The sequence below is a fragment of the Aquarana catesbeiana genome, linkage group LG03 (genome assembly GCF_042186555.1).
Source record: "Aquarana catesbeiana isolate 2022-GZ linkage group LG03, ASM4218655v1, whole genome shotgun sequence".
NCBI lineage: Eukaryota > Metazoa > Chordata > Amphibia > Anura > Ranidae > Aquarana > Aquarana catesbeiana.
The window spans coordinates 80,853,687-80,877,951 of NC_133326.1; the positions used below are offsets into that span (position 1 = coordinate 80,853,687).

At 43.8% G+C, this 24,265-nt stretch overlaps 1 protein-coding gene across 5 annotated transcripts in view; it reads right to left on the minus strand.

Moving 5' to 3' along the window:
• Positions 1–24,265, minus strand: part of WDR72 (WD repeat domain 72) — a 501,920-nt gene that overhangs the window by 400,471 nt on the left and 77,184 nt on the right. For 3 of the 5 annotated variants that reach the window (XM_073618748.1, XM_073618749.1, XM_073618751.1), the window contains 3 exons: positions 23,698–23,862; positions 13,488–13,594; positions 7,119–7,197 (listed from right to left, as the gene is read on the minus strand). In XM_073618748.1, the coding sequence (XP_073474849.1) occupies positions 7,119–7,197; positions 13,488–13,594; positions 23,698–23,850 (339 nt within the window). In that variant the 5' untranslated portion in view covers positions 23,851–23,862. Of the gene's footprint in view, positions 1–7,118; positions 7,198–13,487; positions 13,595–23,697; positions 23,863–23,971; positions 24,104–24,265 lie in introns of all 5 variants that reach the window. The other 2 variants (XM_073618747.1, XM_073618746.1) reach the window with 1 other exon arrangement.

The following is a 24,265-nucleotide window of genomic DNA, read 5'->3' on the forward strand; positions in this document are numbered from 1 at the left end:
ATTAAAGGAACACTTTTTAATCAGAGTATAGCATCAAGTCAATTAAACTCCTGAGATATTGATCTGGTCAGTTAAGCAGCAGAGGGGGTTTGGTAATCAGTTTCAGGTGCACTGGATGGGCAACAACGAGACAACCTCCAAAACATTAAGGCTGGGTTCACACTGGTCCGACAAACGCTCCGACATTGGGAGCTCATGTCGCATGACGTGTGAAATTTAATGTTTCCCTATGGGAGCCGTCCTAACTGGTCCGACACAAGTCGTTCCGACTTTAGAAATGCTCCCTGTACTACTTTGGTCCGACTTTGATCCTACTTCAGCCTATTGACTATCATTGAAGTCGGATCAAAGTCGGATTGCCGTCTTGCATGATCCGACTTTGGCACGCGACTTGTGCTCAGATGTTCTTGAGGGGGAACTCCGCGCCAAGTTTTAAATAAAAAACCGGCATGGGTTCCCCCTCCAAGAGCATACCAGGCCCTTGGGTCTGGTATGGACCTTGAGGGGAACCCCCTACGCCGATAAAAACGGCGTGGGGGTCCCCCCCAATCCATACCAGACCCTTATCCGAGCACGCAGCCCGGCCGGACAGGAATGGGGGTGGGGACGAGCGAGCGCCCCCCCCCTCCTGAACCGTACCAGGCCGCATGCCCTCAACATGGGGGGTTGGTGCTTTGGGGGAGGGGGCGCGCTGCGGCCCCCCACCCCAAAGCACCTTGTCCCCATGTTGATGAGGACAAGGGCCTCTTCCCGACAACCCTGGCCGTTGGTTGTCGGGGTCTGCGGGCGGGGGGCTTATCGGAATCCGGGAGCCCCCTTTAATAAGGGAGCCCCCAGATCCCGGCCCCCCACCCTATGTGAATGAGTATGGGGTACAGCGTACCCCTACCCATTCACCTAGGAAAAAAGTGTCAATTTAAAAAAAAACACTACACAGATTTTTAAAGCATTTTATTAGACAGCTCCGGGGGTCTTCTTCCGACTTCGGGGGTCTCTCCGGTTCTTCTCCACGCTCTCCGGATCTTCTGCCAGGCTCCTCCGCTCTCTTCTGCTCTTTTGCCGCTCTTTTGCTAAAGCGGAGGAGCCTGGTCTTCAATCTTCTGCCTTCTGCCTTCTGCCTTCTGCCCTCTTCTCCTGATGTTGACACGACGCTCTCTGGGGCTAGAATGCTCTCTGTGCGCTCTGCTCTGACTTATATAGGCGGTGACCCCGCCCCCTTATGCCGTCACAGTCCCTGGGCATGCTGGGACTGTGACGTTTTAGGGGGCGTGGTCATCACCCGATGACCACGCCCCCTTATGCCGTCACAGTCCCAGCATGCCCAGGGACTGTGACGGCATAAGGGGGCGGGGTCACCGCCTATATAAGTCAGAGCAGAGCGCACAGAGAGCATTCTAGCCCCAGAGAGCGTCGTGTCAACATCAGGAGAAGAGGGCAGAAGGCAGAAGGCAGAAGATTGAAGACCAGGCTCCTCCGCTTTAGCAAAAGAGCGGCAAAAGAGCAGAAGAGAGCGGAGGAGCCTGGCAGAAGATCCGGAGAGCGTGGAGAAGAACCGGAGAGACCCCCGAAGTCGGAAGAAGACCCCCGGAGCTGTCTAATAAAATGCTTTAAAAATCTGTGTAGTGTTTTTTTTTAAATTGACACTTTTTTCCTAGGTGAATGGGTAGGGGTACGCTGTACCCCATACTCATTCACATAGGGTGGGGGGCCGGGATCTGGGGGCTCCCTTATTAAAGGGGGCTCCAGGATTCCGATAAGCCACCCGCCCGCAGACCCCGACAACCAACGGCCAGGGTTGTCGGGAAGAGGCCCTTGTCCTCATCAACATGGGGACAAGGTGCTTTGGGGTGGGGGGGCTGCAGCGCGCCCCCTCCCCCAAGGCACCACCCCCCCATGTTGAGGGCATGCGGCCTGGTACGGTTCAGGAGGGGGGGGGCGCTCGCTCGTCCCCACCCCCATTCCTGTCTGGCCGGGCTGCGTGCTCGGATAAGGGTCTGGTATGGATTGGGGGCGACCCCCCACGCCGTTTTTTCCGCGTAGGGGGTTCCCCTCAAGGTCCATACCAGACCCAAGGGCCTGGTATGCCTCTGGAGGGGGAACCCATGCCGGTTTTTTATTTAAAATTTGGCGCGGAGTTCCCCCCTAAAGATTCATACCAAACACAGTGCCGGCATTGGCGGGGATCCAAGTCGGATCCCCGTTCATTGAAAGTCGGACACATGCCGGCTTCATGTCGCAGGGCAAAGTCGGATCCAAAGTAGGACGGCTGTCGTGTCGCACCAGTGTGAACCCAGCCTAATGGTTTTACAGGTGGAGGCCACTGACATTTTTTCCCCTACTCAACTTTTCTGACTGTTTTTCATTAGTGTTGCATTTGGCTAGGGTCAGTGTCACTACTAGTAGCATTAGGCAATACCTGAACCCTATAAAGGTTGCACAGGCAGTCCAACTCCTCTGGGATGGCACATCAATATTTGCCTTTGCCAGAAGGTTTGCTGTGTCTCCCAGCACAGTCTCAAGAGCATGGAGGAGATTCCAGGAGACAGGCAGATACTCTAGGAGAGCTGGGCAGGGCCTTAGAAGGTCCTTAACCCATCAGCTGGACCAGTATCTGCTCCTTTGTGCAAAGAGAAACAGGATGAGCATTGCCAGAGCCCTACAAAAAGACCTCCAGCAGGCCACTGGCATGAATGTCTCTGACCAAACAATCAGAAACAGACTTCATGAGGGTGGTCTGAGGCCCCGACGTCCTCTAGTGGGTCCTGTGTAGGGATGAGCTTCGAGTTCGAGTCGAACTCATGTTCGACTCGAACATTGGCTGTTCGCAAGTTCACCGAACAGCGAACAATTTGGGGTGTTCGCGGCAAATTCGAATGCCGCGGAACACCCTTTAAAAGTCTATGGGAGAAATCAAAAGTGCTAATTTTAAAGGCTAATATGCAAGTTATTGTCATAAAAAGTGTTTGGGGACCTGGGTCCTGCCCCAGGGGACATGGATCAATGCAAAAAAAAGTTTTAAAAACGGCCGTTTTTTCAGGAGCAGTGATTTTAATAATACTTAAAGTCAATCAATAAAAGTGTAATATCCCTTTAAATTTCGTACCTGGGGGGTGTCTATAGTGTGCCTGTAAAGGGGCGCATGTTTCCTGTGTTTAGAACAGTCTGACAGCAAAATGACATTTTGAAGGAAAAAACTCATTTAAAACTACCCGCGGCTATTGCATTGCCGACAATACACATAGAAGTTCATTGATAAAAACGGCATGGGAATTCCCCAAAGGGGAACCCCGAACCAAAATTAAAAAAAAAAAATGATGTGGGGGTCCCCCTAAATTCCATACCAGGCCCTTCAGGTCTGGTATGGATATTAAGGGGAACCTCGGCCAAAATTAAAAAAAAAAAATGACGTGGGGTTCCCCCTAAATTCCATACCAGACCCTTCAGGTCTGGTATGGATTTTAAGGGGAACCCCGCGCCAAAAAAAAAAAAAAAAAACGGCGTGGGGTCCCCCCAAAAATCCATACCAGACCCTTATCCGAGCACGCAACCTGGCAGGCCGCAGGAAAAGAGGGGGGGACAAGAGTGCGGCCCCCCCTCCCTCCTGAACCGTACCAGGCCACATGCCCTCAACATTGGGAGGGTGCTTTGGGGTAGCCCCCCAAAACACCTTGTCCCCATGTTGATGAGGACAAGGGCCTCATCCCCACAAACCTGGCCGGTGGTTGTGGGGGTCTGCGGGCGGGGGGCTTATCGGAATCTGGAAGCCCCCTTTAACAAGGTGACCCCCAGATCCCGGCCCCCCCCCTGTGTGAAATGGTAAGGGGGTACATAAGTACCCCTACCATTTCACGAAAAAAGTGTCAAAAATGTTAAAAATGACAAGAGACAGTTTTTGACAATTCCTTTATTTAAATGCTTCTTCTTTCTTCTATCTTCCTTCATCTTCTGGTTCTTCTGGCTCTTCTGGTTCTTCTGGTTCTTCCTCCGGCGTTCTCGTCCAGCATCTCCTCCGCGGCGTCTTCTGTCTTCTTCTCCTCGGGCCGCTCCGCACCCATGGCATGGGGGGGAGGCTCCCGCTCTTCTCTTCTTCTTTTCTTCTTTTCTTCTTTTCTTCTCTTCTTCTCTTCTTCTTCATTTTCTTCTCCGGGCCGCTCCGCAATCCATGCTGGCATGGAGGGAGGCTCCCGCTGTGTGACGGCGCTCCTCGTCTGACAGTTCTTAAATAACGGGGGGGGGCGGGGCCACCCGGTGACCCCGCCCCCCTCTGACGCACGGTGACTTGACGGGACTTCCCTGTGACGTCACGGGGAATGCCACAGGGAAGTCCCGTCAAGTCACCGTGCGTCAGAGGGGGGTGGGGTCACCGGGTGGCCCCGCCCCCCCCGTTATTTAAGAACTGTCAGACGAGGAGCGCCGTCACACAGCGGGAGCCTCCCTCCATGCCAGCATGGATTGCGGAGCGGCCCGGAGAAGAAAATGAAGAAGAAGAGAAGAAAAGAAGAAGAGAAGAAGAGAAGAGCGGGAGCCTCCCCCCCATGCCATGGGTGCGGAGCGGCCCGAGGAGAAGAAGACAGAAGACGCCGCGGAGGATCCCGGCCCCCTTACCATTTCACACAGGTGGGGGCCGGGATCTGGGGGTCACCTTGTTAAAGGGGGCTTCCAGATTCCGATAAGCCCCCCGCCCGCAGACCCCCACAACCACCGGCCAGGGTTGTGGGGATGAGGCCCTTGTCCTCATCAACATGGGGACAAGGTGTTTTGGGGGGCTACCCCAAAGCACCCTCCCAATGTTGAGGGCATGTGGCCTGGTACGGTTCAGGAGGGAGGGGGGGCCGCACTCTCGTCCCCCCCTCTTTTCCTGCGGCCTGCCAGGTTGCGTGCTCGGATAAGGGTCTGGTATGGATTTTTGGGGGGACCCCACGTCGTTTTTTTGTTTTTTTTTGGCGCGGGGTTCCCCTTAAAATCCATACCAGACCTGAAGGGTCTGGTATGGAATTTAGGGGGAACCCCACGTCATTTTTTTTTTTTAATTTTGGCCGGGGTTCCCCTTAATATCCATACCAGACCTGAAGGGCCTGGTATGGAATTTAGGGGGACCCCCACGTCATTTTTTTTTTTTAATTTTGGTTCGGGGTTCCCCTTTGGGGAATTCCCATGCCGTTTTTATCAATGAACTTCTATGTGTATTGTCGGCAATGCAATAGCCGCGGGTAGTTTTAAATGAGTTTTTTCCTTCAAAATGTCATTTTGCTGTCAGACTGTTCTAAACACAGGAAACATGCGCCCCTTTACAGGCACACTATAGACAGCCCCCAGGTACGAAATTTAAAGGAATATTACACTTTTATTGTTTGACTTTAAGCATTATTAAAATCACTGCTCCTGAAAAAACGGCCGTTTTTAAAACTTTTTTTTGCATTGATCCATGTCCCCTGGGGCAGGACCCAGGTCCCCAAACACTTTTTATGACAATAACTTGCATATAAGCCTTGAAAATTAGCACTTTTGATTATTCATGTTCGTGTCCCATAGACTTTAACGGTGTTCGCATGTTCGAACGAACTTTTTTCCTGTTCGCATGTTCTGGTGCGAACCGAACAGGGGGGTGTTCGGCTCATCCCTAGTCCTGTGCTCACTGCCTGGCACCGTAGAGCTTGATTGGCATTTGCCATTGAACACCAGAATTGGTAGGTCTGCCACTGGCGCCCTGTGCTTTACACAAACGAGAGCAGGTTCACCCTGAGCACATGTGACAGACATGAAAGGGTCTGGAGAAGCCGTGGAGAACATTATACTGCCTGTAACATCATTCAGCATGACCGGTTTGGTGGTGGATCAGTGATGATCTGGGGAGGCATATCCATGAAGGGACGCACAGACCTCTACAGGATAGCCAATGGCACCCTGACTGCCATTAGGTATCGGGATGAAATCCTTGGACCCATCGTCAGACCCTACGTTGGTGCAGTGGGTCCTGGATTCCTCCTGGTGCACGACAATGCTCGGTCTCATGTGGCGAGAGTTTGCAGCCAGTTCCTGGAGGATGAAGGAATTGATACCACTGAATGGCCCCCACGCTTGTCTGACCTAAATGCAATAGAACACCTCTGGAACATTATGTTTCGGTCCATCCCACGCCGCCAGGTTGCATCTCAGTCTGTTCAGGAGCTCAGTGATTCCCTGGTCCAGGTCTGGGAGGAAATACCCAAGAACACCATCCGTTGTCTCATTAGGAGCATGCCCCAACGTTGTCAGGCATGCATACGAGAACGTGGAGGCCATACAAACTACTGAGTACCATTTTGAGTTGCTGCAATGAAATCTCAGCAAAATGGATTAGCCTACTGCTTCATTTTTTCACTTCAATTTTCGAGGTGTCTTTGAATTCAGCCCTCTGTAGGTTAATAATTTTAATTTCCATCAACCTATGTGGCATGCTTTCGTTCCTAACACATCATTACCCAGTCCATATCAGTATAGATATCCAGCATGATATTTTTCCCTATTGAGATCTCATGTGTTTTCAAAGTGTTCCTTTACTTTTTTGACCAGTGTATATATAATAAAGCTAATGCTGTGGTACAATATCAAATTTTAACAACATGTAAAATATTATTTTGAAATCCGGATTATATTTTAGTTAAACTGCCCCCTAGGCAGCTCCTATGGCGCCTTTACTTTGACTGCTAATCTCTAAAGCTGCAGAGTTCCCAACCGCTTTCATTAAATAAATATGTATGTTTAACTTAATGGAAAGTAACTGCTTGCAGGATTCTATAGAGAAAAACTGTGCTTTGAAAATATATGAAGGGGCGAGCAGTCATTGCCCATAGGCAGGGGGCTAGCTGGCCTTTCTATAAAACTGAGCATTTAAAAAAAAACAAAATACAAATAAAAATGCATCCATTGATTTTACACAATGCATCTGTTTTGCCTATATGTTACTGAAAGCTAAAGCTCACACTAAAGGCTTACAGATTCAAACAACAATTAAAATATGAATAGAACAAGATCTTCTTAAAGTGGCGCTTTGGTTTGATTTGAAATGAGGGTTAAAAGGTCTCCAATAAGCATTTTCACAGCAAATTTTGCAGTGACATGTCCATGCTGATACTTACACAGATTGCTGTGTGCCTATACGGGAGCTTGACATTCTCAATGCAGTGACCAGTGGTGACGTTCCATACGCACATCTCTCTGCAAGACATGACCCCGGGTTATTCATTGTTATTTCCACTCAGCTGGCTAGGACAATTGTGTGACACTATATTTTTTAAGAGTAAAAACTGTATTTAAGTCAATGCTTATCATTTATGTAGCTTTTTGTTAGAGATTACTGGTGAAGAAAATGTTTTTGCTCATAAAGGACGGGGGGGGGGGCATACTGAATGTATTTCCTTTTGTTTAGGTAATTACACCTTGCTGCCGAGCATCAAAATAAGTTTAAGGCCATGTCTGGAGTAAAACAAATTGTAGGTGTGCTGCCATTACGTCTCATCAGCGTGTCAACAGAAGTATCATTCTTCAGAACTACATCCTGCTGAAAATGGGTCATTTCACAGAACCTCAACCACACGTTTTAAAGCAGATGTGCATCTCCTGTGTTATTTTCATTCAAATCAAAGTGACGGGCACTGAAGATGAAACAGCACCACCATGAGGATTCTTTGGGATTTGCTGGAAAGATTTTGGACCTCAGAATACACAAATTTAACTAATTCAGCAATGTAACGAAACATTTAAATACACATTTTATATTATAGACATTCTTACTTTTGGCTTAATTAAACTGTAACATTTTAATCTAAACAGAATGATTCAGGAAGTTATTTTTTTAAGTTTCAAAATGATAAAAAAAAGGTGTTGGTATTTATTATTAACAATGACAGTAATATTACAAATAATATTAATGCCTGTAATACTACTGCCACTACTACTAATAAAAAAAGCAGGACAATAGTGCATTTAAACATGAAATAGACAAAAAATTAGGTAGTTTAAAACCAAAGAAAAAAATAAAAACTCCTCCATTGATTTTCCCCCTTTTTTTATTTTGCGATACTATAGATTCCACTAGAGGTTTACAAATTTACACAATTTATATATAAATGAAACAATGATTTCCCAAATTGGTACTTTAGTTGAATTTGAAGTAAAAGTATAAGCATTTTCACACTACTACTACTGGTAATAATATTAATAATAATAATAACATGTCCATTTTTAGGCAATCCCTGAAAACCCTTCTCTTTAGAGAGTCCTATCCTGCCTCCACCTAACTACTGAACTTTTATTTACTCCATCAGCTCATTCCCCATAGTTATTACCTTTTGTGTCACTTGACCCTCCCTTTTAGATTGTAAGTTCTAATGAGCAGGGCCCTCTGATTCCTCCTGTATTGAATTGTATTGTAACTATACTGTCTGCACTCATGTTGTAAAGTGCTACGCAAACTGTTGGTGCTATATAAAGAAAAGGAGGAGGGTAGGCGGCAACTAATGCTGCGTACACACGAGCGGTTTTGCCGTCAGAATAAATTTTGAATGTTTCTCCGACGGAATTCTGCTCAGGCTGTCTTGCATACAGACGGTCACACCAAAGTCCGACCGCCAAGAATGCGGTGACATACAACACGTACAGCGGGACTAAAAAAAGGAAGTGCAATAGCCAGTGCGCTCCTTCTGCTAATCTCGTCGGAACAGCATACAGACGAGCGTTTTTTCCGATAGTAATTAGTTCAGTCGGAAAAATATAGGACATGTTCTCTATCTAAGTCCGTCTGAATTTTAGACAGAGAAAGTCCGATGGGGGATACACACGGTCGGAATATAAGATGTAAAGCTGCCATCGGCCTTCTTCTGACGGAAATTCTGCTCATGTGTACACGGCATTAGTGTAGCATTAACCACTTGCCGACCAGCCGCACTGTGTCAGAATGGCACGGCTGGGTGAAGCGGCGTTATGTTACGTCGCTTCGCTCTGTGGCTGCTGCTCACCCCCAGAGCCGATGCGAGTGCCCGCCGGTCACGATCACCGTCGGGCTCCCGCGATTGCGGCTGACACAACTGGGATCTGTGTGTGTAAACACACAGTTTCCGGTTCTCTGAGGGGAGAAGAGACAGATCGTCTGTTAATACAGAGTATAAACAGCGATCTGTCATCTCCCCTACACAGTCCCCTCCCCCCTTCAGTTAGAATCACCTCCCAGGGAACACAATTAACACCTTGATCGCCCCCTAGTGTTAACCCCTTCCCTGCCAGTGACATTTTTACAGTAATCAATGCAGTAATCAATGCATTTTTATAGCACTGATCGCTGTATAAATGCCCATGGTCCAAAAAATGTGTCCGATGTGTCCGCCATAATGTCACAGTCCTGATAAAAATTGCAGATCGCTGCCATTACTAGTAAAAAAAAAAAAAGAATAATAAAAGTGCCATAAAACTATCCCCTATTTTGTAGACACTATAACTTTTGCGCAAACCAATCAATATACACTTATTGTGATTTTACCAAAAATATGTAGAACAATACATATCGGCCTAAACTGAGGAAAAAAAAATTTTTTTAGATCTTTTTGGGGGATATTTATTATAGCATAAAGTAAAGAATATTGCGTTTTTTTTTAAATTGAAGCTCTTTTTTTGTTTATAGCGCAAAAAATAAAAACCACAGAGGTGATCAAATACCACCAAAAGAAAGCTCTATTTGTGGGAAAAAAAGGACATCAATTTTGTTTGGGTGCAACATCGCACAACCGCGCAATTGTCAGTTAAAGCGTTGCAGTGCCAAATCTAAAAAAGTGCTCTGGTCAGGAAGCGGGTAAAATCTTTCGAGGCTGAAGCGGTTAAAGTGAAATTTTAATATTGCAAGGTAAAAAACACACTTACAAGAGGAAGGTTTAAGAAGGGATGGAAGAAGACAGGAGACATAATTATTGTGCAGAGTATTGCAATAAGCGCTGGGAGTTTCTTGGATGCAGTAATACGGCTTTACTTTCATGGGGAATTATATTACATGTCTTACAGCATGGAGAAACATGAACAGGAAGCAGGAATATACAAGTACATGCACTGAGATAGACAATACATCTTGTTATATCATAAAAAAACATGAACTATACACTATAGTACTACAGCGCCACCTGCTGCATAGATAGGTATAATGCATACAGTATTGTCAGTTTATTAACAACTTTACATGCTGTTGTTCTTTTCCAACAATAATTAGGTACTCTGGCGGGGTGTAATATTGTCCTGCAGGCTCTGCCGGCTGGGTCCTAGTCACTGGCAGTGGATGGAAGGAGACAGGAACTCTCTGCAGCAATGAAAGTTTCATGCTGACCAGCGTGGAATGCACGGGTGGAAGTGATGTCACCGGAGGATCAGAAGTCGGGGCTGTACCACGCTCGAAGCTCACAGCTCCTTCTACTGGCCAGTGCCGTCACTTCTGCCCATGCGTTCCAAGCTGGTCAGCATGAAACGTCCACTGCTGCAGAGAGTTCCTGTCTCCATCCACTGCCAGTGACTAGGACCCAGCCAACTGAGCCTGCAGGACGATGATACACCCCGGGCAGAGTACCTAATTATGAGCACCTTTTAACAATTCATCTTGTAAGTGTGTTTTATACCTTGCAATATTAAAAATCTCAATTTAATACTACACTTAGTTGAGCCTCCCTCCCGCCCTCCTTTCCTTTATGTCTTTTCAGAGTTGGACACACTCTTATGGATGCCCCCCCGCTACTCTAATGACTTTTTAATTGGGATTTTTTATTCACGGACTGAGTTTCCTTTGTTCCTCTCCTTTCTTAAACAATTACTACAAGATTACCTTTGATTTGGGAGACACACCCTCTGTGTAGACGTGTGCGGTTCATTTCGTTCCGAATTAATATTTTTTGTTATTTGGAGGTTCAGCTGTATCCGAATACCCGAATTACAATATAAACAAATTTTACCGAATTTTGGAAATTCTGCCTAAAATTCAAATCGAATTTTACATTGTACTCCAGTCGAATTTTAACTGTACACATATTACTGAAATCAAAGACTGTGTGTGTTATTAGAGTACCATTTCGAAATAATGCCGTTTTTGTTAAGCCAAAGGTGATGTAAAGAGTCATTGTAATCATTTGATGAAGAATTTTCTTTTGTTTGTTTACTTTGCTGCATTTAAATCGAAAACAATATAAGATTTTAATTTCGCCTGATTCGAAAATGTATCGATTTGAACGTTTCGAATCGAAAAAATCAGTAAATTTGAAGAAAATTCTGAATTCTGAATACGAATTGAAAGAATCAACCGAATTGAACTAAACGAAATAACTAGATTAACGAATCAAAACGAAACTAAACAAATTTTGCATGCACATGTCTACCTCTGTGCGCCAGAACTTTACGCTTTTTCTGCTTTTGCCGCTATATAAATTCTGAATAACAATAATAATAATTATAATTATTTTTATTTACTATTTAAAGGGTGACCCTACTTTTGTAGGGAAAAAAAAAAAATGAAAAAAAAAAAAGAGCATATGCTACGCAAGCCATATCATAGTCGAATTATATTAAAAATTGCCTTTCTTTTTTAATCTGCAGCTGTTATTATTTTATGTAAAATTAAATGCAATATAGGAATCTGGATGTGTTCTGTACACAGTTTGTGTACAGAACTTCCCCAGAAACGTAATTTCCTGCTTATATGATTGGCTCACTGATTTTCCCAGAAGACTGCACTAAGATGCAAATCAAACATCTTCTGTAATTTAAAAAAAAAAATTTGGGGGGAGATATCCCCAAAGGGTTATTTACTTCTAAGTGGATGCTGACTCTGAAACTTTCCTCATTAGGATACTGCAAGTGCATCAGTTGATTAATAATGAAAATGTTACTCCCATTTAGATTTACACTACACACAACAAAAAGCTATTTCTTCAGAGCAGAAACAGATGGGAATCTTCATCAAAGTTTGTTAAAATCATTACAATGTGCATTGATCACCCAAAGGGGATTGTTTTTTTCTCATCAAAAGTGAATTTACTCTTTAAATATAGAATACATCATCAACTTCAATAGTGTCAAAAAAAAGAGTTGGGCCCCCAAAAAAACATAGTAGTTATATTCATTCACAAAAAATTAACTGTCACTAAAAACTGTTTTTGGAAGCTCATTCCTATGAGCAATATGGCAGACTAAAGCCTCATACACACGATCCGACTTTATACAAACTTTCCCGTGGATTTCTGTACAAAGGGCCTTGGCCGTGAACTTGTTAAGCATACACACGGCAGGACTTTTTAGGCAACAAACACGAACATAGTGATGTTTCAACGTACTGACGACACTTCAAAAGAGGACGTTCAATTCTCCGGTGCCACCCTTTGGTCAACTTCTGTATTGTTGTCTGATTTTTTGCATTGGTTCTGATCATGCGTGTTGGTACTTTGTACTAAAGTCCGATGGTTTTGTGTACACACGATCAGACTTTTGTTGCCGCCAAGTTTGTCTGTTCGCACAGCCAACATTTGTCCGATGAAAACCGAAAAAGTTTGTCCGATGGAGCGTACACACGGTGGGATGTTGCCTTAAAACAGCTAATTTGCATGTTTGTTGTCAAAAAGTCATATCGTGTGTACGGGCCTTTAGTTATTAGTGATTAAATGCATCATTGTTAGAAGCATCCACTGCAAGATGAATTTCAGTATTGCTGAAATGCTTTCTATGTTATTCCCAGTTACAGGGATGCAGATTACTTTCCTTTTCCTCTTGCAAAACTGAGGTCACACAGGTGCAGATAATAAAGGTAGATCCTCCTATTTGACAGTTAGTTTGAGAAGGGCTATGCTAGGGCAATCATAATTTTCATTACAATGAAGAAAGGTAAGCAATTAATTAAGCTAAAATAGATAATTGAATCAATTGTAATTCAATGTGCTGCATGCTAATGAGTTAAACTATTGAAAAATATATTTTTCTTATAACGCTGTTATGCCACTGTCATAAATATAATTCTTGCTAAATAAAAGAAGACTATTACATTCTTATAAGAAAACTTTTGTTTTATCTACAGTAGTAAATAGATAGGAAGGTATATTATATTTACTGGTTTTTAACTTTTTTTGTTTTTATTTATTCAGTTACTTCCTGGTTTCCAGATATAGGCATATTATGTCATACATCCCAGAAGTCTTTAGGAGAGGAAGGAGGGCTCCCTCAGCTAAGCACACCCTCCTGCCTGCATGCCTGAGCTAAGGGCAGATGGACTCCAGGAAGTAAATGCTAAACAAATCATCTGCCCCTACCCAAGACGGCCATGACCAGATATGCTAGGGGGTGTTTTTCAAAGCGATTTCTCAGCAAAATAAAGCATGGAGACATGGATGAATGTGCAAGTTTGCTTTAAATTATAAAATGAATCAAATAGCATTTTTTGGTTTGTGATGCTCAGATATAGTGTAGTTCAATAATTAAATTCACTTGGTACTCACCCATTTTCTGCTCCACTCACAACATATGGCTGTTTTTCAAAATCCCTTGCTTTTCCTAGGCAGGTGACAGCAGCAGTGTGACCAAAAAGAATTGCTTTGGAAGTAATCTAAAAAAAGAAGCATAATATGAAGGTAACAGGGAACAATGTGTGCTACCACTCCTTTGTTGACTAAAGCCTCGTACACACGATCAGATTTTCGACAGGGAATTGTGTGATGACAGACTGTTTGCCTAAAATCCGACCATTAGTACACTCTCTCGGACAATTGTTGGCCAACTTTACGCCAAAAAATGTTGGATGGCAGGCTAGTAAATTTTCGGCAGACAACGATCTGTTGTCAGATTTTCCTATCGTGTGTACACAAGTCCATCACACAAAAGTCCAAAGTACAAAGACGCATGTTCGGAATCAACGCTCACCAAACACGACATTAGCAGAAGGTGCCCAAAGGGTGGCGCTCAAAAGCTGAAATTCCTCGTAGTACGTCACTACGTTCGTGTTTGTTGGCCGACAATTGTGTATCGTTTGTATGCAAGACAAGTTCACGGCACACGCCTTTTGGACAAAAGTGTACCGCTTTGTCTGCGGAAAATCCGATTGTGTGTGCGAGGCTTAAGAGTTACATCATACTGAATGCAATAAATAATAGTGTGTGTTTTCTATATTCAACCTTTTTTTTTTTAGAGAGATTAAAGTTTTGCCCAGCCTCATGTTTGCTAATATTCAGGACAAATTAAACTAAAAGAAGTGTTTACAACTGTAAAAAAAAAAAAAAAAAGTGAAATGAAAATCATTATAAATTATACACAACAAACTCGAGTCTAAGGAAGTGCCAAAAAGAAAGTCACACATTATTCCATGGGCCACACTATAGTAATTTAAAACATACTCATTAGAACTATCACATTAATTTAATGTATTTCATAATGTCCCTCTATTAATAGTTTTATACCCTTGGTATAGTTTTGCAGCTATTGCACTTTAAATATTGGATTTTGTTGGATACTAATGAACAAACCTTTGCTGCTCCATTTATCCTGGAAAACTATGTTTGTCTTCAATCTGCCTTTTCACTTCCAAGGTGGAATAAAAAACTGATAGTGATGACCAAGAGAGAGGTATTGGGAGCTTCTGGCCAAGGTAATCTACTATGGTTGCCCATCACTTTCTACTGTGATAAGTTAACTTCGGTGCTTTTTTGCCCACCACCTTTAAAAAAGCCTTTCAGCCACTCTAATGCCTTCCTGCCCTCCTACCACCTTCTGACAGTCTCTTTAGACTTAGTACTATGGCCTGCTTTAGCATCTTCCTGCCCACCCATCACCTCTAGGGGAGTTTACCTGTCACCCTGGAGCCATGGCCACCCTGCATCTCCTGTCCACCCACCACCATAAGTAAATACACCCCTTTGCTGGTCATTCTAGAAACGCAACCATTGTATATGTTCTACCCACCCATCACCTTTGGAGAAGACCTTCCATCAGGCCACAGAAAAAGTTTAATTCGAGGTACATTAATTCCAGGAAAGAAAGCAAGGAAGGAAGGAAGGAAGAAAGGAAGGAAGGTTTGATCTAGGGTTGTAAGTCCATATGTTTGTTTTTCTTTTAATATATATATTATATATATTCACCTGTATAATATACATTTTACAAGATTAGTCTACCAAAAACGATCTTGTGGATTTTACACGTAAGATGCTCTTGAGTTGCTGGACCTGCTTACCAGCCACATGAAGACGTGAGGTTCGGAAACATGCAAAGGTAGGTAGTAAAAAATCCCAGATGGACAGGAATAGAGTCAAAAGTTATGGCAAGGTTGTTTAAGTACGCAAAACCCAAGCCTAGGACTGACTCAACTCACCAGGCTCTATGTTTTCCTAAAACATCACTTCTGATAGACTGACACTTTAAAACTCACATTGAAGGAGAACATATTTGTATCATGTGATATCATTATAATTCTGGACTCTACAAAATAAATATGTTATATTAGAAATGTGACCTGTTTCATACTCATTTTGTTAATACTATGCCCTTTTTAGAATTGTAATACTTATATTTGACATCTTAATTTTAAAATATAATAAAAATATACCTGTAATGTGCTTACATTTTTGTGTAAAGCAAAGCTAGCTAAAAGTTGCTCAACTCCTACACTACAAGATTGGACGGTCATACACATATTACACACTTATTATGTGGGATATTTTAGAAAATAGTTACACAAGATGTTTTGCCCTTTTATAAAATAGCCAGAGAAAGGTGCACAAGAAAAGTCATTGAAAAGAGCTATAATTAACAATTAATGCAAAACTTGGCAGGAGACCATTAGCACACAGCATCAATGGAATACCTAACCACCTATCAAAGTACTGCACTTCAACTGGGATGGCCCTGTACCCCCAGTCACTTGCCTGTGGTGCAAGCCCATAGATTTCTCCAGCTGTTTGCATGAATACCCAGACCTACCCTGGGCTTACCTATGAGAGATGCAAGTCAAAGTGAAAGTAGCTGTTTATGTACTGTACTGTTTACTGAAATAGTGTTTTTTAGTATCTTTGGCTGCAGAACTTTATAGAGACTGTGCTGTACTGCCACATAGTATCCTCATTGGGGGAAACTTCCTAAAACTGGTGCACACAGCATCCGATGCTGCTGTTCATTGTAACCAATCAACTTCTAACTTCAGCTTGTTCAATTAAGCTTTGACAATAAAATCTAAAAGCTGATTGGTTATTATGGGAAGCTGCAACGGATTCTGTGTGCACAGTTTTATTAAATCTCCCCTACTGAGTCAGAGGCATAGTGCTTCTTTTCATACTCAGTTTATCATTGTTCTGTACGCTATGAAAACATAGCATGCATTGTTAATCCTACTCTGCACCTGTTTAGGAAAAGTCAGGTTAAAGCTACCCTTTGTTTGATAATTTGGCCAATTCAACTACCTTTTACATAACTAAGTAAAAAGCATGATGACCAGGACAACCAGGGATACCTCCTTTTATAGTCTGGTCAGGCATTACTCCCATGCCCATCATGTACCGCTCCAGCACACTGCTTAGATGCTCACAACCATTGGTTGGAACCCACAAAGGAGGGACAGGCTGGTTGGAAGTGTCCTACCCTGGGTTTCTGGCCAGGTGCCCACTACATTATCATACTGTATATATTATTACATTCTTATAAGTAGCCCACTGAAGGTCCCTGCAGTAAGCCCCTACTAAGCTTAGTATAAATAATAATAGATAGCGATATCTTGCACCAACCTAAAGCAAAATCAAGTACAATATCACATCAATATTTCATTTTCTATACCCACACAAAGCAATATACACAAATATATGCCAGACTTGTATGTTTGTAAAGGGTAGAAACAGAAGCAACCAAAGATGAGACTTTCTAATTCCTTCTAACAACCAACTTGCCCATTTTTTTAAATTGTTTTTAACTTGCTTTAACATGACAGCTTCCAATGCATCTCTAATAAGTAAGAACAGTACAGTTTATCATAATAAAATACATTACCGTATATACTCGAGTATAAGCCGAGTTTTTCAGCCCATTTTTTAGGCTGAAAAACCCCCCCTTGGTTTATACTCGAGTGAGAGCAGGGATACCGGACATTTGGTTGCTTGCCCTGGGGCCGCTTTTAACTGTGGCTGCAGCGCTCCCCTCTCATCCTCCCTTACACAGCGGGAGACCGCTGTGTCTAGGAGCTCATTGTGAAACTTTCAACCATGCTGTGTCAAAAGTCCCACCCTCTCTCCCTCTCTTACACAGTGGGAGACAGCTGTGTCTCAGAGCTGACTCTGAAACTTTCTGCCGTGCTGTGACAAAAGTCCCACCCTCCTCTTAGACCAGCTCGTGTGATAGACAGAACACTGCATCTATCACATGAGCTGGTCGAGGAGGAGGGCGGGACTTTTGTCACAGTGCGGCCGAAAGTTTCACACTGAGCTCCGAGATACAGTGAGAGATGCCTGCTGTTCAATCCAGGTACTGACTGCATGAATGGGCACATTGGTCAATGGTCACTACTAGTGAGATTGCAATGACGGGCACATTGAGGAGACAATGATGGGCACGGTGAGGCTGCAGTGATGGGCACGGTAAGGCTGCAATGATGGGCATGGTGAGGCTGCGGTGATGGGCACAGTGAGGCTACAATGATGGGCACGGTAAGGTTGCAATGATGGGCATGGTGAGGCTGCGGTGATGGGCACGGTAAGGCTGCAATGATGGGCAGTGAGGCTGCATTGATGGGCACAGTGACGCCGGCAGCCTCTGTGTTGTCCGTGCCACACCACACCCTGAAAATTTACCAGTAGCTGCTGCATTTCCCACCCTAGGCTTATACTCGAGTCAATAAGTTTTCCCTTTTTTTTGTGGTAAAATTAGGTGCCTCGGCTTATATTTGGGTCAGCTTATACTCGAGTATATATGGTGCTATTAATTAAAGAAACAGAGTCATGTGTCTACTGAAGGCAAAGTGATAGTGTTTCCTTACAGCCCCCCAGTTAGGTGTACTCACCAATCCACACTCCCATTCTATCCACCCTGAATAAGCTCAGGAGTCAGATGGTGTTGGAACATACCCAAGTGGATAACATTACTGACCCCCACAAGAATTGTTCAAGTCTGACAATTGGCTGTTCATGTACAGTTACATAAAGAAAGTCACATGTTTGTCTATGAAGTCCTCTTTCATTAAAGCAACAAAACCAGGACTCCAACGGGGAAACCGAAGGCATATGGAGAGAGATTTTGGTTCAGTGGGTATACCTTCCTTGGGATTTAGCAACCAAAACACACATTTTGTGCAGAATGGGCTAAGTGATAATGTATATTTCAGTAAGAATTTTAACTGAAAGCAGAACTCCAGACAAAGCACTAAATACACAACTGGCTTAACCGCTTATCAACCGTGTAATGCATTATACAGTGGGGCGAAAAAGTATTTAGTCAGCCACCAATTCCCACTTAAAAAGATGAGAGAGGCCTGTAATTGTCATCATAGGTATACCTCAACTATGAGAGACAAAATGTGGAAACAAATCCAAACAATCACATTGTCTGATTTTTGAAATAATTTATTTGCAAATTATGGTGGAAAATAAGTATTTGGTCAATATCAAAAGTTCATCTCAATACTTTATTATATATCCTTTGTTAGCAATGACAGAGGTCAAACGTTTTCTGTAAGTCTTCACAAGGTTGTCACACACTGTTGCTGGTATGTTGGCCCATTCCTCCATGCAGATCTCCTCTAGAGCAGTTATGTTTTGGGGCTGTCGCTGGGCAACATGGACTTTCAACTCCCTCCAAAGGTTTTCTATGGGGTTGAGATCTGGAGACTGGCTAGACCCCTCCAGGACCTTGAAATGCTTCTTACGAAGCCACTCCTTCGTTGCCCAGGCGGTGTGTTTGGGATCATTGTCATGCTGAAAGAGTCAGCCACATTTCATCTTCAATGCCCTTGCTGATGGAAGGAGGTTTGCACTCAAAATCTCACGATACATGGCCCCATTAGTTCTTTCATGTACACGGATCAGTCGTCCTGTTTTTTCATGTACACGGATCAGCCCCAAAGCATGATGTTGCCACAACCATGCTTCACAGTAGGTATGGTGTTCTTTGGTTGCAACTCAGCATTATCTCTCCTCCAAACACGACGAGTTGTGTTTCTACCAAACAGTTCTACTTTGGTTTCATCTGACCATATGACATTCTCCCAATCCTCTTCTGGATCATCCAAATGCTCTCTAGGAAACCTCAGAGGGGCCCAGACATGTACTGGCTTAAGCAGGGGGACACGTCTGGCACTGCAGGATCTGAGTCCCTGGCAGCGTAGTAGGTTACTGATGGTAGCCTTTGTTAGGTTGGTCCCAGCTCTCTGCAGGTCATTCACTAGGTCCCCCCGTGTTGTTCTGGGATTTTTGCTCACCGTTCTTGTGATCATTTTGACCCCACGGGGTGAGATCTTGTGTGGAGCCTCAGATCAAGGGAGATTATCAGTGGTCTTGTATGTCTTCCATTTTCTAATTATTGCTCCCACAGTTGATTTCTTCACACCAAGCTGCTTGCCTATTGCAGATTCAGTCTTCCCAGCCTGGTGCAGGTCTACAATTTTGTTTCTGGAGTCCTTCGACAGCTCTTTGGTCTTCACCATAGTGGAGTTTGGAGTGTGACTGTTTGAGGTCATCAATACCAGTAATGAGTGGAAGACAGAGGAGCCTCTTAAAGAAGAAGATACAGGTCTGTGAGAGCCAGAAATCTTGCTTGTTTGTAGGTGACCAAATACTTATTTTCCACCATAATTTGTAAATAAATTATTTCAAAAATCAGACAATGTGAATGTCTGGATTTGTTTCCACATTTTGTCTCTCATAGTTGAGGTATACCTATGATGACAATTACAGGCCTCTGTCATCTTTTTAAGTGGGAGAACTTGCACAATTGGTGGCTGACTAAATACTTATTACCCCACTGTATGTAGCAGGAGGTTGGGTGGGCTTTACCACCCAGCAGCAGGGCTGCTGTTAGAAATCATGGGACTCCATACAGCCTAACCGACAGGGCTCTCTTTCCCCAGCTGAAAGTGACTGAGGACATAGATTTATCAGTCCCTTTCTCTGTAGCCTCAGATGCACAGATGAATGAATAAGAAGAGCTCCGAGGCTTCCTGCTCATTCACAAACTGAAGCAGAGTAAACACAGTTTACTATGGGGTCTGGGCCCAGTACAGGAGGGTTGGTTGTACTGCCTTATCAGCAGGGCTGTCTTTAACGCAGGGCAAAAGCGGCAGCTGCCCTGGGCCCTGTCATCTCTGTGGGGCCCATAGCAGCTGCCATTTAAGCCCCACTGCCCGCAGTTTTCCCGGAGTAGCAGGTGCAGCCGATTTTCCCCAACCCCTCCCGCCACGGCCACAATATGACAAGAGAGAGGGACAGCTGTGGGCTTCATGTGCTTGAGCCCACTTCTCCCTCTGTCAGGAGCTGCGGACCGGAGTGACAGGGAATGACAGAGCGACACTCCACGTTCCTCCCGCCTGACAGGGGAGGGGGGTGAACAGAGGTGGACAGGGGATACAGAGGTGAATGTGGATGGGGGGTACAGAGGTAGACAGGAGATAAAGAGGTGAACTGTGGATGAATGGCGGTTACAGAAGTGAACTGTGGATGGATGATGGGTACAGAGGTGAACTGTAGATGGAGGGGCGGATACAGAGGTGAACTGTGGATGGAGGGGCGGGTACAGAGGTGAGCTGTGGATGGAGGGGCGGGTACAGAGGTGAGCTGTGGATGGAGGGGCGGGTACAGAGGTGAGCTGTGGATGGAGGGCGCAGAGGTGACCAATAGATGGTTACTTTGGGGGAGGGGGGGAGAATATGCAAGTACTGCCCCTTGTGCTGATTTTTTTCTTTGCCATGTATGATACAAACACCTCACAGTACACACTTCCAATCCCTGTGTGTCATCCTGGACTCCTCTATCTCCCCCTTCCCCCCATCATCCTGGACATCCCTATTCCCCCCCATCATCCTGGACTCCGCCTCCGCTTTCCCCACCCATCATCCTGGACTCCTCTATCCCCCCCCCCAATCATCATTATTATTTACAGGATTTATATAGCGCTGACAGGTTGTGCAGCGCTTTACATGAGGGCAGACAGTACAATTACAATACAAAAGTTTACATGTGTGTTTGTTTTTTGGAATGTTGGGTGGAGAGAAAATTTGCATGGGGGGGGCCCAAAAAAATGTTTGCCCAGGGTCCAATCAATATTAAAGAGGGCTCTGCTTATCAGCCCTGCTCAGCAGCTGCACACGTGCAGCCATGGGGCTCTCAGTCACTGTTTGCTATCGGATGGTTTGCCAATCATATGACCACTATGACAGGAAATCAGAAAAGCTGCCTCTGCTCCCTGGAATTACCAACCACTTAAAGGGGCACTGAAAGACCATGGGAAGAGGTTAAACCACATACTTTAAGTATACTTCCTAAAGTGGTTGTAAAGGCAGAAGGTTTTTTACCTTAATGCATTATTTTGATTAAGGTAAAAAACATTCTGTGATCAACTCCCCCTATCCTCCCTAAATATTTACCTGAGCCCAATCTCGATCCAGTGCTGTGCCCAAGAGCAGCAATGCTGTTCTATCTTGCCCCTCCCCACAGAACTCAGATGCAGCAGCGGTAGCCATTAGCTCCTGCTGTCAATTAAATCCTTTGAGGAGGGAGCGGGGTCGAGCCATGCTGTGTGTGTCAATAGATGCACACAGTCTGGTTCAGTATTTAGCCCACATGAGTGCCCCATAGCAAGTGGCCTGCTATGGGGGCACTTGCAAGGGAGGAGGAGCCCAGAGCCCCAGCAGGAGACTCCAGAAAAGGAAGTTTGGTACTGTTCTGTGCAAAACCATTGTACAGAGCAACAGAGCAGGTAAATATAACATGTTTATTCATTTTTTTTTTAAATGTAACCTTTACAATCACTTTTAGATGCACATTAGACAAGCAGATGCTTTTCAGTAGACATTCATCAGTCATTTCCATGATCACCAATTAAGCATCACAATGTCATAGGAGTAACTATTCTAGCAAGAAATGTTATTAAGGAATTCAAGGAAGTTTAGTTAAATGCTTTGGAAGAAGTAAGTACAATGTGTAATTTACACAAGCTGGAATACTATCACTGCCTACCACTCCCAGCTACCGGAGCTGAAATTTGGGGCTACAACACGCTACAGACAAGAAGTTATTCTTTATGCATTTGATTGTAGCAACTTAAACTGAATCAATGATTTTTCACCCATTCAGAAACTGTAAAGCCTAGTAAACATGGGTTGAATGTCAGGCAACATTGACCGGTTCAAAAAACCTAACTGACATTTGGCCAGTGTATATGGCAGCTGGTCCATTCGGCCAGCTTCAGTAGGACGAGCATGCTGGAAAACCAGTGGCCAATCCGTTCCCTATCAACTACTTTCACTTTGACCTGGCCACCCCGTTACAGAACACAATATCATTGGAGCTGTTATGCCCTGTACACACGATCAGACTTTCTGACAACAAAACCTTGGAATTTTGTTTGAAGGGTGTTAGCTCCAACTTGTCTTGCATACACACGGTCACACAAATGTTGGCCAACAATTACGAATGTAGTGACGTGCAAGGCGTACGGCGAGCCGATAAAAAGGAAGTTCAATAGTCATGTGATATCTCCATTACAAACACTAGTTTTACAAGACCGATCACTTCCGGCTCGTACTTGATTCCGAGCATGCGTGGACTTTTGTGCAACGGACTTGTGTACACACGATCGGAAAGTCTGACAACAAAAATTTGTTGGCAGAAAATTTGAGAACCTGCCAGCCAACATTTGATGGCGGAAAGCCCGACAACAAATGTTTGATGGAGCATACACACGGTCAGACTTTCCGCCAACAAGCTCACATCCAACATTTGTTATTGGAAAATTTGATCGTGTGTACGGGGCATTGGAGTTTTTTTTATGAATAAAAAAATAAATGAATGGTGTGTACTAGGCTTAACACAGGGTGTGTATTTGCATCAGATTTCACTTGTACCCCCCTTCCCCACCTATCAATAGCATGCTGTGTGGTTTTGCAAATGTTTACATCTCAGTGGTTCTATAGTGGAAATTACAATAATAAGGATTATTGTCATTCTGTCTATTACAAGAGAAACTTATATTCTATTATTATATCCACAGAGCTCTGCACATTACTGTCCTGAGCAGTGAAATATGTAGAAGACAAGTATTATTTAACCTGTACATAATTATTATTTAATCCAAAATAATACACACACACATATGTCAAAATGCAGTTGTCCAGATAGTCTTGATTTAGGAGCTATGAAGCATAAAATTATGAGTTTCAGTGTCTGGGTTTCTCATTCCTCTCAGAAATGTCAGAGATTTACAATTTATGCTGCTGCTGATCAAACGTGGGCACACGTCATTGAATTCCAGATCAATGATGCCAAAAACTTTTTAACAGGTAGCTATTACATATTTATGCAGTATGTCTTTAAAATAATAATAGGCAGTTTACAAGGCACGCTGGCAGGCACATACAGTATATGCAATGAGATAGATAGATAGATAGATAGATAGATAGATAGATAGATAGATAGATAGATAGATAGATAGATAGATAGATTCTGTTTAAGGCAATCTTTGTACACAAACCTTAATTTCCATTGACAAGTGCCAAAGACATATCTGTCCCTCTAGACTTCCCGTGACAATGGTCTTTTGATCCTCTGTTATCATCATGGCTGTGATACTGTGTGCAGGGGCCCGATTACCCCATAGGGCCACTGCTTGTGTACTGCTCTTCATTATAAACTTTGTCTGAAATAAAGAAGAAATATTATACAGTATTATTATACAGTGAACATATATCAGAGATATACAGTAACTTTAGACATTTCAGACATCCCTGCCCTTTTTGATTACTGACCTGCATTATACAGTGGACATGGAGATATGTCTTCAGGTCATAAAAAGCTACTTGTGATTATCCTCATACACAGTATCACTCTCAGTGAAGTCCAGGCTAGCTTTAATAATAAAGGCGAGCAGCCGGAGGAATCTAAGGACAAAAAGGACAATCTATTGGAACTACAGTACTCTGATCGGAATTGGAGAGGGGTTCCCCGCAGTAGCTGGTCTTCTGGATAAGTTGGTCTTCTGGAGAAGCTGTGTGCCATTAAGTCCCTGCCTGGCTGCCCACACACCTGCTCTGACAGTGGAG